Source organism: Lathamus discolor, chromosome 15 (assembly GCF_037157495.1).
Source record: "Lathamus discolor isolate bLatDis1 chromosome 15, bLatDis1.hap1, whole genome shotgun sequence".
In the NCBI taxonomy this organism is placed as follows: domain Eukaryota; kingdom Metazoa; phylum Chordata; class Aves; order Psittaciformes; family Psittacidae; genus Lathamus; species Lathamus discolor.
This window is the reverse complement of record NC_088898.1, coordinates 5,783,035-5,801,683: the sequence shown is the minus strand read 5'-3', so window position 1 is coordinate 5,801,683 and position 18,649 is coordinate 5,783,035. Positions and strand designations below refer to the sequence as shown.

The window sequence follows — 18,649 nt, the reverse complement described above, 5'->3', positions numbered from 1 at the left end:
TTGGTTGGAAGAGTTAAAAGGAGTTTGTCTCGGTTTCCATGGTGTCAGACTGTATATTCATTCCATCTCCTACAGCAGCTTTGTGCTTTCTTATGCTGAGGGAACAGAGCAAAGGCTGCGCTGTGTATTGACACTTTCTTCTTCTGTTCAGGAAGGAGTGGGTGAATATAGCAATGAAGCCCACAATTTTCAGTACTTGTCATGGTACATAGATCAAATGTAATCCACTCTGCCAGCATAACTCTATATTCAATAGCTTGGAAAGGAGGAGATTTATTTAACTCGACTATGAAAGCAGCAAATCACTCATGCTACCTCGCAGCAGCCTTCTGCAACGAACTTGACTTCTGCAGTAAATATTTGCTCTTCAAATAATAAGACTTTATTGCTATTTTAATTCCTGCAATGGGGGGAAGCGTGTCAGCTTTGAAGAACCTGGTGGAATTAATGGGACATAATCATCATTGCTATCTAAGGTATTTCACAACTGCAGGAAAAGGAGCTTTCTCCCTGTTTGGGTGAACGTGTGGGGGGATAGAAACCCTTTCCTGACATATATACAAATTAAAGGCACCCTCTTGCCTGTGTTCATCACTTGTGCTGCTCTTGCATATTATTCTGACAGGAATAAACCATAAGTTTTACCTTATAAAACAGTTCGATGTGCTCATGTAAAGGTGACTTTGCCTTCTGCAACCTTTCCTGTGCGATGCTGCTCCTGGATCTCACTTGTGGAGTGCTGCAGTTTGTGTTCTGGGGGTTTGGGCTCCTCAGGTAAGTATTACCCTCTGCGGTCACGTTGATTTCAATTTGGTCTTCCAAGGGGCTGATTGCAGTGGTCAAAGTTAGTTGGAGAGGGGACAAAAGGTTATTACCTTTAGACCAGGTGGTGCCTGGTCTTTGCAATGCCTTTTGAAGGGTGGACTTTGTTTTCTGCCAGGACTTTACTTCAGGATTTTCATGTGTGCATGTCCGCTGGTCCTTTATAGAGCTATAAAGGAGATGTGGCTATTGAAACAAGGATTAAAAAGGGCATTTTCAATTTTGGAGAGGTTATAAATTGGAATTCATCGCCTGTGTGTTGAGCTAAGGAATGGGCTTAAGCGATGCAGGAATCCTGTGCTGTGGTAACACCGTTTATAAAATGAAGGCTTCTCTTCACCACCCTTTAAAGGGCGACAGGACACAAGGGCATTGTGCTTCACTGACAGCAGGTGAAGGGGATGAAGCAGCTCCCCCAGCACCAGCCCCACGCAGCCCCTCCCACGGCGGGCACCGCACGGCAGCAGGCGGGGGAGGAGGGCTCGTCACAGGCGCTGCTGCCCGGGGGCCCGGCCGGAGCGGGGCTGCGGGGGCACCGGGCGCCATTGGACCCCTCAGCGAGCCCCTGCCTCAGCCACCGAGGCGGCGCAGCTGGCTAGCGGCAAGGGAAGCTGGTCATTGGCTGATCTGCAGCACTCCTTTCGCCAATGATTTAAGGCAATGCCACCCGCCTTTCTTCCGATTGGCTTTTCCGCCCCCTGCGCCCTCCTCCTATTGGACGCCGATGTTAGTGGCTTATTGGTTTTGCCGCTCCCCGGGCTGGGTTTTTAATTGGGTGACTATGGGTTGGCCGGCGCCTCACCTGCCGCGCAGCGTCATTGGGCCGCCGTTCTCCGCGCTCCCGCCCATTGGTCTCACCGCCCCTTAAGTAGGTTCTGATTGGCCGCAGTGGCCCGGCCCGGTATCCGGGTAAGATGGCCGCAGTCGGTGAGTGCTCGCTGCCCGCTCCGTGGCGGCCGGTCTCCCTCACTCACGTCGAGTATCCCGCAGGTAAAGCTCCGCCTCACCCCAACCCCGCTGCCCGCCGCTTCGTTGCCTGCGACGGGGCCCCTCCCGCCGCTCCACGGCACCCCCGAGGGCCGGGATGGCAGCTGCGAAATAGTGAGCCATTGAGCGGCCGGCCGGAGGCGGCGGGGCGCGCGTGCGCCGGGGCGCGCTGCCACATAGTGAGCCACGGTTTGGGGATGGTGGGGGGGGGGAACGGGACGGGACTGGGCGCTGCGCATGCGCTGGGCTCGGGGAGTACCGGGTCCCGGCTGGTGAAGGGGCCCGGGGCGGGCGGCCCCGTCCCGGAGCCGTGGGGCCCCCCCCTCTCGCCGCCCTGCACTCCCCACACCGCGGCTTCACCCGCTCCGCGGCCCCCCCGGACGTGGGAGGCTGCCCCTAGGCTTGGAGATGTGGGTCCCACCTGGGGCACCCCACAGCAGCAGGGTAGGGGTGGGTGCCCCCCTCCTCGGCCCGCTGTTGGGTGTGTGGGTGATGGTGGGGTCTGAGGTGGTGTGGTAGGAGGCAGGCTGGCTGCGGTGTGTCCCTGTGGCATGGTGGGGTCTCTGCCTCTGAGATGGGCCTGGCTGCCAGGCAGGGTCTGTTGGAGTGAGTCCAGAGGAGGCCATGAGGGTGATGAGGGGCTGGAGCAGCTCCTGTATGGAGACAGGCTGAGAACATGGGGCTGTTCAACGTGGAGAAGAGAAACTGCGTGGAGACCTCACAGCAGCTTCCAGTGCCTGAAGAGGGACTCTTCATCAGGGACTGTAGTGGTAGGGCAAGGGGTGGTGGGCTTAAGCAGGAGAGCTCTAGTTCAGCTGTAAGACAGAAGCTCTTCCCTGTGAGGGTGCTGAGGCGCTGGCACAGGGTGCGCAGAGAAGCTGTGGCTGCCCCATCCCTGGCAGTGCTCAAGGCCAGGTTGGACACAGGGCTTGGAGCAAGCTGCTCCAGTGGAAGGGGTCCCTGCCCGTGGCAGGGGTTGGAACTGGATCAGCTTTAAAGGCGCTTTCCAACCCAAACCATTCTGATTCCCTGGCTGTGCTGGGAGCAGGCAGCACTGGGGTTAATGCCAGGAGCATGGCAGGCACAGGGCTCCATTCAGGTCAGCTCCTGGTGAGGTGGGTTTGGGTACAGTGAGTGTTGAGAAGCAGCTGGTGCCATCGTGCAGGATGCGCTGTTCCAGCTGTGGCAGTGGTGTGATCCACTGAGCTCCTGCATCACGGCACTGCATGCCAGCAGCCTGCCTGCCCGTGTTGTGGTAGGGAGAATCCCTGATCCATCCTTGTGCAAGAGCAAATGGGTCTGTGTATGGCTAGCAGTTGTCTAAGCAGTGTCTATTAGTAACTGCTCTTTGGGAGCTCCTCTTTAGATGATTTGTGCTGGTTTTGGGTGAGATTGAAAAGAATGGTTCTTGGCTGTTTGTTGGGATAAAAGAGAACGGAAAAAATCAGGGTATGAATTGTCAGAGCATTAGTATTGACAATCAGGTCAAACTCAGATCTGGTGGTAACTGTGTTCTCAGCATTGCTGGTTCTCCTCCCAGGTCCCTAACTTGCCATAGAGTGTTGCTGTATGTCCTATTCAGTAGTGGGGTTTTGATTCCTGATGAGAGCTCCTCAGTAGTGCAATACCTAAAGCTTCTGAAGTGCCTGGGGTTCTTTTGGGTTGGAAATACCCATTTAGCCAGGAGACTTGAAGGGTGACAACACTGAAAATGTCTAACAGTGGAAATGTATTGTTTCTTGTCATCATTGTGTTCCATCCTCCCCATATGTCTGGTTTGTGGTTTTCTGTGATGCTTTATGTGAAAGATTGGTGTTTCCTCTCCTGTGTCGCATTTTCCTTCACCCTTTATGTTCTTGTGCCATCCAGCTTCTCAGATATATTAATGTGATAGTTTGGGGGAGATGAGTGCAGAATCTTTCCACTGGTATTGATATATTCATCTTTGAATCTCATCTCCTTATCTGAACCTGGCAGCATACACAGAGCGACCTGTGCGTTACTTGTTGGATTGCTTTGGGAAATGTAGATGGTTCAAATTGCAGCACAAATGTTATCTGTCACATCTTAAAGAAACTGACATAACATGATCATTTTCTTTCTGCATTGAGTGCTTTTACATGGGCAAATGGAGAAGATGATTATGTGGAGGGGCTAAATCACCGAGATTAAGGTTATGTATTGAGATGAACACTATGGTTTGGACAAAACATAATTATGGAAGGCTGTGAAGTAGAGGCAAAGGACTAAAACATTAAAATAGCTGGAGGTACAGAAATGTCTTAGTTTATTTTCATAGAATCATTTAGGTTGGAAAAGACCTTTAAGACAGAAATGCGTGTCTTGTAGTGAGGGGACCAGAACTGAGCACAGGATTCGAGGTGTGGCCTCACCAGTGCCCAGTGCAGGGCGCTGATCACTGCCCTGGCCGTGATGATACAGACCAGGATGCTGTTGGCTTCTTGGCTGCCTGGGCACAAACTGCTTGTGTTCAGCTCTGTCAGTCAGCACTCCCAGGTCCTTTTCCATGAGCAGCTTTCCAGCCACTCTTCCCCAAGCCTGCATGGGGTTGTTGTGGCCCAAGTGCAGGACCCGGCACTTTGCTTTGTTGAACCTCATAGAATTGGCCTCAGCCCATCGATCCAGCCTGTCCAGATCCCTCTGCAGAGATTCCTGTCCTACAGCAGATCAACACTGCCACCAAATCTGGTGTCATCTGCAGTCTTACTGAGCATGCTGTCGGTCCCCACGTCCAGAGCACTGATAAAGATATTAAACAGAACTGGCCCAGCACTGAGCCCTGGGGGGCACCACTTGTGACCAGCCACCAGTAGGATTTAACTCCAGTCACCACCATTCTTTGGGCTCTGCCACCCAGCCAGAGAATACCCCCATCCATGAGCAGCCGGTTTCTGCAGGAGAATGCTGTAGGAAGCTGTGTCAAAGGCTTTTTAAAGTCTAGCTGGACAACGTTTTAGTCTGGACAGATGAATTGCAGTAAGATGGTAGGTCTGATATCGTTACCCGGATTTGGGGAAGTGTTCTAACTGTATTTAGAAAGCTGTTTACAGTCTGTATACAGCTCAAGTCCAGGTCCATTAAAGCTGGTAGCTAATGTATATTTATAAAATAGTGATGTTGGCAGTGTGCTCAGCACAATGGAGTTAATGTAGCCTTGTGCTGATAGAGAGGGGTCAGAATAAGAAATAAGATCCTGCTTTTACCAGCATGAATTATTAAGCTGTCTTGGCATGTCATACACTGCTGCGTGGCAAACACATTCTGCTTTGGCTCATCCCAGAGGCTGCTGGCCTGGAAAGCAGCGTGCTGAGCTGCTGTGGCAACCAGCTCTGAAACACATCTCCTGTCTTTAAAGACTTCAGCGCAGAACTGCTGTCATCCCAGCTTTCATCTGCCGGGAGCGATGGTCCCTCTCACTGTGACCAGGTGAAAAGCAGCCACTGCTGATTTGTCAGCCCATTTTTGGCTTCTGCTTGTAAATGTGAAGGGGAGAGGTGTCTCCAGACGGGTGCTCATGGTCCCTGTCTTTATCTCACGTTTCCTTATCAATAGTGATATAGTGGGAAATGCCAAATACGCATCGTGTGGCTGCTCAGTTCTCCTGCCATGTCAGCTTTGAGCAAGAACAAATGAGAAACAGTGGATGAATGCTGTGCTAGTCAACTCCAAACTGGTCGAAGTAATGTGATCTTGGAGGCCTGTGTGAAATATTACCCATAGTAATGAAGATCCAAACACAGGGAAAAGCAGCCAGTAATGCCAGTGTTAGTTGACAGTATGTTAAAGCACACTGCTGAGAGGATGCGTAAGAAATACCATACTGATATCGCTTTGAGAAATGTTTGATCCTGGTGCTTTTTATATCAGCAGCTACTTTGAGATGAAGAAGTGTTCTGGCAGTGCTGGGTTGCTGGCAGGTAGGCAGGAATAATCCTTCTTCTGTATATCTTTCCAGTAATCAGCTGGTGATTGCATCAGGATTGTTAAGTCCTTTGATGGATATATAAAAGCTATACTCTGAAAATGTCTAATTGCTCTTTGAACCCATTTCCGCTCTGGATATCGCAATATCTTTGGCTCTGACTTAATGTGGTTGTTTCTTTTCTGCTTTTAAGTCCACTGCTCAGTAATTTCATCAAACCCTCTCTTTCTCATGTGTACTGAGAGGTAACAAACATTTGCTGTCTGCTTCTCCTTATCATTCATGCTTTATGGAAAGGTTTTTATCCTTTTTCCTTTTTCAGCTAAAAATCGGAGCCATTTTCTGAATGGCTGCTGCACACTTGTTATCTCTGTCCCCTTTCTATCAGCCTTTCTGTGTTTACTATCCGTGTTTAGATAGTGACACCAAAATAGCATAATAGCTTTGTAGTGCTGTAATACTAACTTACGTTTTGCTCTTTAAGACGCCTTTCTTGCCTTTTTTGACTGCTGCAGAGCACTGGATACGATTCTGAACGTATTGGCTCGCGCGAAGCCTGAGGGTATTGTTTGACGATAAACTAGATCCTGCCGTGTTCATATACTCAAAGTTGTGTTTTCTCGCATGCAGCGCTTTGCATGCGATGAGACTGTGTTGCAGGCTTAAAACTCATCTTCAGGGACTTCCTGTCTGCAGGGTGAGTTTCACTGGAGAAACACGGAGTTCCTGCTTTGTTTGGGGTTTTGATTATTATTTGGAGAAAAGAACAACAACTTCCTCTCTTCAGTGCAGCTGGGATTCCTAAAGCTCTGGCACTGCCTGGACCTCCTCTGCTCCCATACAATCATCAGACACATTCTTTAAGGAGAGAAACCTGCCAAACCCTTTCTCTGCGGAATGACAGAGAATCTTCCTGCTTTCTCAGTTGCAGATGTGGAGAGGCAAGTGTGCAGAATCAACCCATCGAAGCCAAGGTGCTCGTGCTGTGTGTGTGTTTTGGCTCAGCAGGTCTTGTTGCTATTCAGGATCAGCACGTGTTGCTCCTATAGGAATGTTTGTTCTGATAACCCTTGCTGTGATTCCTGCTCAGGGTGGTAGCTCAGCAGGCAGGGCTCAGTTTGTAGCCAAGTAATAGCTGTTGAAAGAAGCAGATACCACTTAGTTGTTTGGGTTCTTTAATGTGGGGGTTTACATTTCATCTTCCTGCAGAAGTTTCATTTCTGATACCTTTTTATGCCATAATCTAAAGCCTCCTGTAGATATTTTTATGTCCCCCAGCTTGTGATATCAGGATATGCCCAAGTAAAGGGAATGATGGTCCACCATGAACATTTGCTTGTGTAAATGCATGCGACGCACATACCCTGTGTTATCTGTGCAGTTTGCACACATGCATTTAGTCAAGCACACGCACGACCAGCAGCAGTGCCACAAATAGATGCTTCAATAGGAAGTGGTGATGGTGAAGCTAGATCTTGTGGTAGGATGTGGTTAGTGCTGTTGATTCATATTTTCACATTATATACAGGTTAAGCTAATGTGGTAAAGCTTGGATATTTCCACGGAAAGAGAGCTGGGTGAAGTGTTGAATTGGAGCAGAAGTAGATGCTGAATGAAGGCTGAAAAAGTCCAGTGTGCTTCTGAGCTATGTTTAATGTTTCACCTATTTAGTTCTTGGGTGCCCAAAAATGAGGCAGGTGGGGGTTCTATTTTTGCCTCTTGAGCCACAAATGATGTCCAGAGAAGGCTGCACTTAAAAAAGGGAGAATTTAAACCAACCCCCAAGCTGTATATTAAACAGATTGTCCTTTTGCATTTTGTAAGAGGCTTTGTCTCTGTTCTCACTGGTTGGAGGAATTGCTTTAAATTCCCGTGTTGGTAAAAGGAAGGAAAATGAATTGTTATAAAAAGATGTGTGTGGGAACCTGCTTGCTGGGTCTGACTGGACTGCAGGCAGTCAGCTCTCCTGCACATCCCCTTTCCCTGGGAATAGGTCTCTGAGCACACTGGAGTGTGAGTGTGGGTAGGAGCAATACAGCAATCACGCTCCGGGGCCCTGGGATCAGCACTGACCTTTCTCTCCGAGCTTGCTTTGCCTCCTTCACGGGGGATTTCCAGTCATTTTGGAGCTGGGTTGGTGCAGCTCTGCCTTGAACTGCTAATCCAGTGAGTATGTTTGGGATGGTGTTACTGAGTTCATCTCCCAGGGCATAGCACAAGTGCTGCCTTCTGTTAGTGCACAGCTATTTATTTGCCTCCTCCCCTAGAAGAAGTGGCTTCACAATGTAATTTCTGTTTGATTGCTATTAGTCACAGTAATATGAAGTATTACTAATGCTATCTCTGTTCTATTTTAAATGGACAGTTGATACATTTGGGGAACTATTGTGTTAAGATTGTCTGAGGGAAGGATTTGGTCCTCTGCCTGAAGGCAGTATCTGGGAGTGATAGTTTCTGGTTCTCTTCAGTTTCGAGTGTGGGTTGTGTGCCAGTGAAGTCCAAGTGGCTTGATTTATTGGGTATATTATTATACATATTGAATTTGGTACTGCTGATGCTATTTAAAGTGAAAGACTGCCTCCTGAAGTATTCTTCCACCATCTGCACAAGAAATAGAACCCCTCTGAGAAGATAAATAATCTGGTTTGGTTTCTGCATGACAAAATTATGGCTTATAGTCTTGAAGTGCTAAGCCTTTATGTACCAGGGATTAACAGTGAAGGATCTGGAGCGTGGTGATTTCTCAATGATGAGCCATCTTCAGCTGGTAACACTAGAACTGGGACTCTTGGAAAGCATTCCTAAGGCTTTTGGGGTAGTTTCGGTTGGTGGTTTGTCTCATGAATTCCCTCATCAGTTGAGACTTAATTTAAGAATTAATTTTGTTGAGAGTTTGTGATTTATATGAAACCATAAGGGGCTTGATTCTCTATTGCCAGGTAACTGATACTGTCACATCCACTTTGCATTACCATAATACATTGCTGTTTTGCTTTGGGAACACTTGGAACCTACCTGATGCAAGGCAAACCTGCCTTATCATGCAAGAAAAAAACCCCATTTCAGTGTCTTCTAATGCTTTTCAGGTAAAAACAAACCGGATCCTCTCTTTCGAGTGAAACCCCAGTGTTCTTGGGGGTTTTGTCCTCCAAGTCCCCCTAATTTCACTGGTGTTGCAAACTAAACCTCCTGCTGCTAATGTTGCTGGTGCCCAAACTTAACCCAGAGCCTGGAATTCAGGAGGGATCTGCATGCTGTACCTGATGAAACCACAGTTATGCTGCAATAACATCAGCAGCGTGAACTTTGTAGCAGTGCAATAACTTTTTTAATCAGCTCCAGTATTTGGAGGTTGAGGTTAAAGTCCATTTTGCCAAGTGCTGTTTAAAATGTGGGTGCGTGGGCTGGGGAGACTCAGGCTCTTGCAGTGGAATTGATCTAGGAATGAATCCAATGCTCAGCCTTGCAAAGGCGTCCTGTTTCCTTCTGGGAGGAGGGAGGAAGGGTAAATGTATGTGGGGGCTGAGCCTTTTGTGTTCAGTGATGGGATGGAGAAGATCTGAGAACCAATATAGAAAGTACCATCTCTCTTATGGTGGTCAGTAGGTTCATTCTGCATTTTGCAGCAACTACTGTCTGGTAGATAGTTCTCGTTCTCCTGATGGGAACTGCTGATCTTTTAGCAAAATTACTTGTGATAATTTTTTGTTTCCTTGGAATTTATGCTGACGTCTTCTCTCCAAATACTGTTGTATGTGTTCTTTTCCATAGAACACAGGCAAGAGAAGCTTAGATCATAGCTGCTCTTTACTGCTGCTTGCCTACTTCTGTGTCTGTGATAGCTCAGGATAAAGGTTTTGAGGTACCTTATGACCTCTTGTGAGGTCCTGTTGTGGTTCCCCAGTTCTCTCTGGGGGGGTAACTACACTCTTAGCTATAGGGGTGGAAGCCTAAAGTCACTTCAATGTGATACCTGTGGGCTACTTGTTAAAAAGCAGTGAGTTTTCTCCCTTTATCTCCTGCTATGTTTAGCTCTTTATTTCCTCCCCGTTTTGCTAATGCTAGTGTTCATGCAGACACATGGTGAGACAGATTAGGGAGCTGATCCAGCTGAAAAGTAACCCATTTTAGAAAGGGAGTGGGAAAGGATTTCTTTGGGGAGTGTTTGCTGGTAGTTACTGGCATTGGGAGGCAACATCAATGAGGGAGAGGGAAAGATACTGCCTCCTTACCTTGAATTCAGGTGACTCTGGGCCCACACCCATGGTCATTGTTGTAAGCTGGCTGGCAGGAATCTCTGCTGAGTGATGCCAAGTTCCTCTCATCCCTGCTTTTGAAGCCACATGCAAGCAAGCGCTGCTGTCCTTGCCTGGGCTCCTCTCGGGCTGGAGCAGCAGTAGGCAGTCTGCAGAAGACAGACTTCCTGCAGTGCTGAGCTTGCCCCTCTGCTCTCAGTGATTCAGAACACAAAGTGACCCATGCTCTGGTGGCTGGCAAGTGCTTGTGAAGTTCACACTGATTTGTTTCTCTTGTTTGTTTCCCTAGGTGATTTCTCTGGTCAGCTTTTAGCTTATTTGAGTCTCGGTCCAATATTCATTATTGTTGGCTTTGTAACGCTCATCATATTCAAGAGAGAGCTTCACACGGTGAGTCCTCCTCTCCCTTCCCAGCTTCTCCTTATGGCAAAAGTTTTTTCCTTTGTCACCTGGTGTTCCTGTATTCACACTTCTTTTCCTCTCTGTAAAGAGCAAGCTTAGGTAGGGTGATCTTCCTGCCAAAGAACAGCAGGAGACACTTATCACTTGTACCAGCTCAAAAGACTGCTTAGCCTTTGCTAACATGTGTTACTGTGTGGTATGTTTTGGGTAGTATTTGTCCAAAACCATCAAGGGAGATGTCCAAGGAGCTAGAGTGCTCTTGCAGAGTGAGAACACTCCCAGGATCCAATAGGATCATAGATAGCACTAGTAGGTTCCTGCAAGATGGGCAGCATATACAGGAGATGATGTCTGTAACTCAGTCGGATGTGCTTCATTTCAACTACTGAGGCAGAAAAGGCGATACCAAATAAAACTTAGATTCCCAAGGGACTGGATCTGTCTGTGAGGGCAGCTGTCCCTGGTATTTGATTCAGAGCTGGGAAGAAGAGGTTTGCTTCTGCCCAAATGACCAACAAGGGACTCTTGTCATACATAAGACATGATGCTTTCTGCCTGCTCTGACAGGTAGCTGGGAATCGGCGTCATGGATAAATTCCCTTTAGGAGGTATAAACCTCTTGTGAAACTTGCCCTCAGTAAACAGATAAATAGGGGCCAGTGAAAGGGTTTTGGCAGCAGATTTCTAATATAGGGCCACGGTGTCATGGGAACCAGTGGCTCAAGGGACCTGGAATGGGACAAGGAGGTTAAGCCGATTCTAGCTAGGAGAGGCAGCTGTTAAGTTTTGGCAGCTCGGAGGTTTCTTGTTGACCCAAAAGAGAGACTAACCTAAAGCAACTATTGCGCAAACCCATGAGGGTTTGAATACAGGGGCTTGTAAGGTGTTGGTAGGGAGACAAGCATTGAAGTTGGTTTCCAGTTCTGTATGTGGGAAATCACCATTGAGCTGGAGAGGGATGTGAGCTGGCCTGCAGCAGCCTGAGCCATAGCTCAGGACACAGAGTGAGAAGCTGCTTCATCATCTGGAATGGGACCGAGTGTTAAGGAGGCAGAGTATCAGCAGCAGCTGGGAATTTGATCACAGCAGCAGGACTGACTCAGGGGAGGTGTGTGGAGTGTGGAATTAAAGAGTAAAAATAACTGCTGCCAGTCTGATGGAGTTCAGAATGGGACTGCATTGTAGGCTGAAGACAGCAACTTCCAGATGAAAATACTCAGAAGAGGGAAAAGCCAGAAAGCCTAGAAGTCACCTTTTTAGGGCTATTTACCCAAATAACAGTGCGTGCACTCCCCCTGTTGGTTGATTGGGAAAGGCAGTCCCCTAAAACCTGCCCTGTTTCCCTTGCTGGTGAAAGGATGCTAACAAAATTGTTACCCAGCCTCATAACAATCTCTTTCTGTGTATCATCTGAAAAGCTGCATATACTCAATGATAACAATCTCTTTCTGAAGCTGCATATACACAATGTGTTGCCAAATATACAGAGTGGGCTGAAAAAGAAATGCTTTTCTTCCTCAGGTAGAGAACTTTGAAGCCATTGCTTTTAACTCTAGTAGTCAAAAAAGAAACATATGGTTTGGGCTTTTCTCAACAGAGAGAGCCTGGTAAGTGGGTGGATCTCCTACATAGGATGACATGGTTGTCTTGCCTTCACAGATCTCTTTCTTGGGAGGGCTGGCATTCAATGAGGGAGTGAACTGGTTAATAAAACATGTAATCCGGGAGCCTCGGCCCTGTGAAGGTATGGAATGACCCAGTGGTGTCCTGGTGTTGAGTTTTGGAATGCTAACTGGGCGGGGGGGGCTGGGTTAGAGGGTGTTTTCCATTTGCCTCATGTTGGCTTTGGATGTTTGGGTGCAAGAGGGCTGGCAGAGCCATCTGAGCAGAGCCGTGTCCTGTGAGCTCATGTGTGCATACTGCAGCAGGATGGGCTGGCTTCGCATCCGGAGCATTCCAGCTGCTATGGACAGAGTAGACCTTGACCATACTCTTTTTTTCTTCTCTTCCCAGAAGCCCATTCAACAGTGACCACAAAATATGGGATGCCGTCCAGCCACTCCCAATTCATGTGGTTTTTCTCTGTCTATTCCTTTCTGTTCCTTTATTTAAGGTAAAAATTCAGTGTCAGGTTTTGGCTGTTACTGTGTTGAAACACCGGAACTAGATGGCTCCCTTGCTGTGTGCCGCTTCAGTGGCATATGGGATGAAATCTAAGGAACTGCACAATTTACTGTGGCTAGGGTGGATGAAGCATGTCTGTCTCCATCTGAAGTTAGGATTGAAGGGTATGGGTGGGCTTCCCATGCCTATCTGGGTACAGGTCTCCTGATCTGCCTTTTCTAAGCTGTGATGATCCACCAGTGTGAGGGAAGAGGGGGGGAATAGGGAGGAGGAAAGAAGAGCTGCTTTCTCATGTGTCTACTCAGTTTTGTCAGTGGGGTTATCTGCACTCATTCAGGTAGTATCTGTTGCCCACTTCCATGACCTTTTAGTTCATCTCCTTTCCCAAATACCAGTTGTACATGCTCTGCTGTGCTGCTCTGAAATTCCTGCTGGGGCATGGCTCTGTCTTGTGGCTACAATGTGGCGGAAGACAAAACTCACAGTTCTTCCTAGCTTAGTGGATGATGGAGGGACTCTGACTTCTTGGCTCCCTGTTGCATATGCTCAGCATGTGCCTTTCCCATCAGCTGCAGTACTTGTGAGCATTCTGCCTTCCATCACAGCGATCCCTGTTAACAGCTGGAGAGGGAGAAGTGTGGCTTTCTGGCTTCTCTGTGACTGCTGCCAGTGGGACAGATTGCTGCTGGGATGGTGTCGAGCTGCCCATGACCCCACTGGAGTAGAGCTTTCCTAGGGTTTCAGAGGTAGTGAGGAGCTAAGGGGTGCTGAGCTCCCTGCCACTGTGCTAATGGCTCTCCATCTCTTTCAGAATGCACCAAACAAACAATGCGAGGTTTCTGGATTTACTATGGCGACATGTGCTGTCCATCTGCCTCGTCACAGTGGCTTTGCTAGTCTCATATAGTAGGTATGGAGCAACTGTTTGTCTTATGCTCTCATACAGTCAGTCCTGTGGCCTTTTAACAGCCAGCAGCCCTGTCATCCCTTGTCCTGCCTTTCTGATGTGATTCTTGACCGCATTGTACAAGTCAGAGCTTTGTGAGGTTGCTATGTTGCCGTGAGACAATGAGCAAGGGTGCTACATGAGCGGTGCTTCAGAAGCATTTATAAAAGCCCAAATCAGCTGAGCTTGTACCAAGTCTTCATAGGCTCCATTGCCATGCTGCAGCCTCACTGCCTTGCCCTCTTGCCAGCACTAATCATGAGAGCATTGCACCATGCCTTGGCACACCAGCACCTACAGCATGTGCATTGCTACAGTTGATCAGTGTGATTGTCTTTCTTGAGTGGTAGTTAATGAAAATGTGTGTAGCTGTTTGACTTGAAGGGTTTAGTTGTATGAAGAAGAATACAGAAAATGAATATTTGATACTTATTTTTCCCTATAGTAGATTAAAAATACATATACACACACACGTATATATAAAATGAGCTCCAGTGACTAGAGACCAGACACATTCAGGCCATGTTTTCCACAGAAAAGTACTTACCTGTTGGTGTTCTTGACTCTGCATTAGAGCTGATTCCTTATTCCTGGTTATCTTTAAAGTTCTGACAGGACAATTTCATAAGAGATATATGGTCTAATTCAAATAAAAATTAATCAGAGGAAATGCAGTGGCCTGTGCTAGGCAAAGGGTCAGAGAGGATGAGCTTAATGGCTTTGATATATGGCTGAAAAGAGTTCTGAATGTGACTCATGTCCATGCACGCAGGCTGCTGTTAATACAGGTTTCTGTTTGGCTGCAGCCTTTGTGCTGTCACATTTGAAAGCAGCAAAATCATAACAAAAATGCTGTCTGTGTTCTGAAGAATACCTTTAAGCTGCTGCTTTGGTGGCCTGGATGGGACTTGTCCTGTTGCTGGCTTTGGAGAAGTCTCTTATAGGAACCAGTGGTAATACTTCTGCAACGAATCCAGAGATGCATGAAGAAGAATGTGGATGTTTAGTGAGTTAAGCCCAAACTAAAGCCCTCTGAGCTGAAACTGCTGTAACAGGGCAGACAGTTTTTCCCATTGCTTTCCCCACTTTTTTGCCAGCTTTTTAATGAGAAAAAGATCTCCACTTTTAACATCTGGAGCATAACTCAGTCTGAGGGTCCAGTGAAATATCAGCCCTTGAGTCATGCCTCCTCTTGTTTTAAAGCTTGTCTGGTGACTCTTCTCTTCTACTGCAGGGTTTATTTGCTTTACCACACCTGGAGCCAAGTCTTGTATGGAGGTGTGGCAGGAAGCATTATGGCAGTAGCCTGGTTTGCCTTCACACAAGAGATATTAACTCCTCTCTTCCCAAGGATAGCTGCATGGTAAGTCTCTTTATTCTGTGGAGGTTCTGTTCCTGCAAGGCTGCATTCTGTGCATTGCTGGTTTGCTCATTGAATGAGTCTCTTTGCAGTGAGTTGTAACACAGGTGTAGGAGAATTACCTGGCAAAAGAGATGTTTCGTAATCAACCAGTGTCAAAGATGTACCTTGCATGTGATGCAAAACAAACATAAAGATAGTTCAGGCTCCAAGCCTTTAGTTGCAGCTGTGCAAGCCCTGACTGGAAATGGGCTGCTCAGGCTTTTATGAACCACCTAAGGTATTAGAAGAGAGAATTCCTGGGTTCTGTTCCAGTTTTCCATACTGAGTGTTGTGTAACCTACTTGTTCCTCCATGTTTTCTTGTGCATGCATATACAAACAATCCTGTATCTGTAGGTCATATGGGTGGAGGAGAGGAAGTTCAAGCAACTGTTCCCTACTCAAGTGCTGAGGTGTGGCAGAGAGCTGGAGAAGCCTTTCAAGCAGAACAGACATTTCTTAATGAATGTCTAACGACCTCATAAAAATGCAAAGGCCATTTAAATGTGAGGTAGTCTGGAAACATTGTGTAAGGAATTAAAAAGGAGAGGAGCTTTGTGATTAAATTGAACAAGGAGCCCTCTTCCCAGCCTAAAGAGTAATGGAATAGTGATGTTAAGTCCGGAGCAGGTTTTTTTTCCTGTTTGTTTCTTTTTAAATCAAAATAGTGATGGAGAAGAAGACTCATCATTTCCCTGTTTCCCCCCACCTTGCCCTTTTTCAGGCCAATTTCAGAGTTCTTTTTAATCCGAGATACCAGCCTCATTCCTAACATCCTGTGGTTTGAATACACAGTCACGAGAGCAGAAGCAAGGTAAGTTTTATTGTGGGATGGAGGAGCTGTAGCTGGTTTGACTTATCAGGTGGAGTTCGTAGTTTATTGTCTATATGTAGATAGCTGCTGTGGGTAGAATAGTGCAGAGTAAAGGACTAGCAAGTTGTGGGTTAGCTACTGCACCTGAAAGGGGAGTCTGTTGGGGTGTGTGAGATGAAAGAATGCTTCATTTCAATAGTATTTTGGCTTCCTAGCTTGTGGTTTTTGGAAGCAATTGTTTATAACCATGCACCCACGTGAGCTTGTGGACACTTAAGACCTGGTGAATGTTCTAGGTCTGTAAAGAACAGGAAGGACTCAACTCCCTGTGGAGATTGGGGCAGCTTTATTTTTGCATGGGGTTAAGCAGAGCCTTACCTTAATCCTCCCTCCTTTTGCCCACTGCCCTGGCACCCAGCAGTGGGGCTGGAGCCACCTCTCACCCTTCCCCTCTGTGTTGCTGTTGCAGAAACAGACAGCGCAAGCTGGGTACGAAGCTGCAGTGACTTGAAGCGTGGGGACCAGAGAGCGCGTTTTAACGGAGACAGACAAGAGCAGAGACCTGGGAGCAGCAAGGAGCCTTTTAACAGATGGACCAAAGGAACAGGCAGGGACCATACCCGAAACCTGAAAGCCTTTGCTCTGCTTTAGCAGCTAGCTGGATGCTCCCTGATGCATGTGGGACCGTGCAGGAGTAGAAACTCATTTTCAACACAGATGCACATTGCCGGTTGGAATGTAACATCATGTCTACGTCAGGGGCAAAGGGGGGAGAAAATGCCTGGTGTCATGTTTGGGGGAGGGAAAACCAAAAATGAATCCTTTCTGTGATTTTTTTTCTTTTTTTTTTTTTTTTTAACTTTTTCCTTTTTTTTTTTTCTCTTTTCCAGCATGAAATATACACACTATTTATTTATTTTTTTAAATGGAACTTTTGTTTCTGGGGCGGGTGAGGCCTTGACTGCGTGTTCTGGTTTTGCCTTTTTCAGCTGGGTTTTTCTTTTTGGAAGAAGAGGACAAAACTTAATCTCAAGCTGATCACGCTTCATTAGGGCTTTATTTCTCTAAGCTCCTTAGGAGGGAGGGATACGAGGATGGGGTGACCGAGGCAGAAGGGAGAGGAAGACTTTGTCCTTTCTGCAACCAGTTGGGGAGATCAAAATCAATTCCAACTGCACTTTGTACAGATAGGAAGCAAGCATAAAGGTCTGATTTTTAACACTAGTGATGGTTCGGCAGGGAAGCCTGCACGGATACCATGAAGGGGAGTGTGTGTGTGTGTGTAAAACAAAGGATAAACTGAAATATACTGACTATTATTTTTTTCCACTGCTGCTCCTGGTGTGTAATTAGCAAGAGTGTCTTTCTCAGAATCTCTTCTAGGTGGCAAGATTATTACACGTATCTCATGTTTATTCCATCTCTTCCTTTATCCTTTTATTACCTCAGGGTTGCTGTGATCTGTACAGCTTCTGTTGTACTGAGCGTGCTGCCAATGGCACTAGGAAGCCCATTGGTGAGAAGCAGTGCTGTGCTCCAGTGAGAGTCAGCCCAAAGCCTTACAAAATTCAGTTGCTTGTCTCTGTCTTGAGCACTGGATTTTTTCCTTTTTCTGTTAAAGCTTAAGGGAGGGAGTTTTAAGCATGAACAAAGTGACAACCATAAATGAATATCAAGGCAGGTGACTAATCACTAGCTCAGCTGCTGGCTGAAGTATTCCTTTGAGTCCTGTTAGCATCCACCCATGAGCTTGTCCTAGCAGAGACTCCTGCCACTTACTACATTGGCTTGGTTGGGGTTCTGCAGCAGTAACCTTGAATGCTGAACTCCTACAAGCAAGTTTTGCTTTCCATCCTTCTTCCGTTGGGATTCTGTGTCTGGCCAGTTCGCTCTTGGGATGCTGTTTCTGTGTGGGAATGTGTCTGCCATCTGTGTGTGCTGGTGATGCCTACAACCTCTGTGAACCATGAGTTAACCTGGCAAGGGCTATACTCACAGTGCTTCAGGGCTGTGCATGGACACTTTCTGTATTTCTAGTATATAATGCAGCAGTTCAAGTGTAACTACAGAGAAGTATTTATTCAAAGCACAACTGACTTGAACTTTCACAGATAAAGGACAGCTTCTGAACTGGCTCAATGGTCATCGGTGTGCCTTCGATGCAGTCATGTGAGCAGAGGTAAACTGTCACATCTTGGTCTTGCTGCCTGTTTTACTATCTCCACTTTAATCAGACTCCTGCATTATAAAGCTGCTTCAAGTGAGATGTGTTTCTGTTCATCTTGATTATTTTTAAGTTTTCATCTGTGCCTGTTGCCATAGGAGTTTGTGTGTTCGTGTGGAGTGGGAGCTGCTGGAGAAACTGTTGGACAAGCAGTGTTAGCTGTGGAAAGATCTAGGAGATAGGAATGAAGGCTGTTTAATCGCTGTTTCAGTAGCTATGGGTAGTAAACTGACTGTTTTCAGTTGTTACAGCTAATTATTATTTAAGGTCCTGCTTAGTATTTGCGCAACATGAGCAATCCTGTTCACATCTGAAGGACCTGAGCACTGGATCTGCTCGAAGGTGTGTCAGAATAAAGACGCATCTTGCAGCTTTCACAATAACATTGGATCTGACTTAGAGCAGCTCTGTTGAAATGTGACAGGCCATCAGATTGGAAAGCTGGTACTAATCACGTCTTGCAAACCTATTTATTTGCTCTTCCTATCTTTTGGAAGTCAAGTCACAAAACCAGAAGATAGATGACAACACTCTTCCCAAAGGACAAGGCTGGAAAAGTGGATTGTTTCAGATGTGGCTGGTGCTTCCCTAGCTCCTCTTAAGCTGTTAATGTACTGCTGTGGAAGCACCTATTGAGAACTAGTGTAGGGAAGAGGTTCCGTCTCTTCATGGAGAGCGGTGTAGTGTACAAAGCTGTTCCACTTCATGTTCCCTTCAAACCCAAGCTTTC

At 46.9% G+C, this 18,649-nt stretch overlaps 1 protein-coding gene across 2 annotated transcripts; it reads left to right on the top strand.

Annotated features, from left to right (window-relative positions):
* Positions 1-1,719: 1,719 nt before the first annotated feature.
* On the top strand, positions 1,720-17,286 carry DOLPP1 (dolichyldiphosphatase 1). Of its 2 annotated transcripts, none has more exons than XM_065695964.1 (8): positions 1,720-1,812; positions 10,298-10,398; positions 12,070-12,154; positions 12,424-12,523; positions 13,346-13,444; positions 14,715-14,843; positions 15,606-15,695; positions 16,165-17,286. In XM_065695964.1, exons 1-8 carry the CDS (start codon positions 1,737-1,739, stop codon positions 16,199-16,201), a joined length of 717 nt encoding a protein of 238 aa, XP_065552036.1. In that variant the 5' UTR covers positions 1,720-1,736; the 3' UTR covers positions 16,202-17,286. The 2 variants fall into 2 exon arrangements, with proteins under 2 accessions (XP_065552036.1, XP_065552037.1); XM_065695965.1 differs by lacking the exon at positions 1,720-1,812 and adding an exon at positions 6,545-6,726.
* The last annotated feature ends 1,363 nt before the right edge of the window (positions 17,287-18,649 follow it).

Coding starts and splice junctions, on each gene's coding strand:
- DOLPP1 (XM_065695964.1), top strand. CDS start 1,737: ATGGCCGCAGTCGGTGAGTGCTCGCTGCCCGCTCCGTGGCGGCCGGTC. Junction 12,524..13,345: donor TTTCTGTTCCTTTATTTAAG/GTAAAAATTCAG, acceptor CATCTCTTTCAG/AATGCACCAAACAAACAATG. Junction 14,844..15,605: donor TTCCCAAGGATAGCTGCATG/GTAAGTCTCTTT, acceptor GCCCTTTTTCAG/GCCAATTTCAGAGTTCTTTT.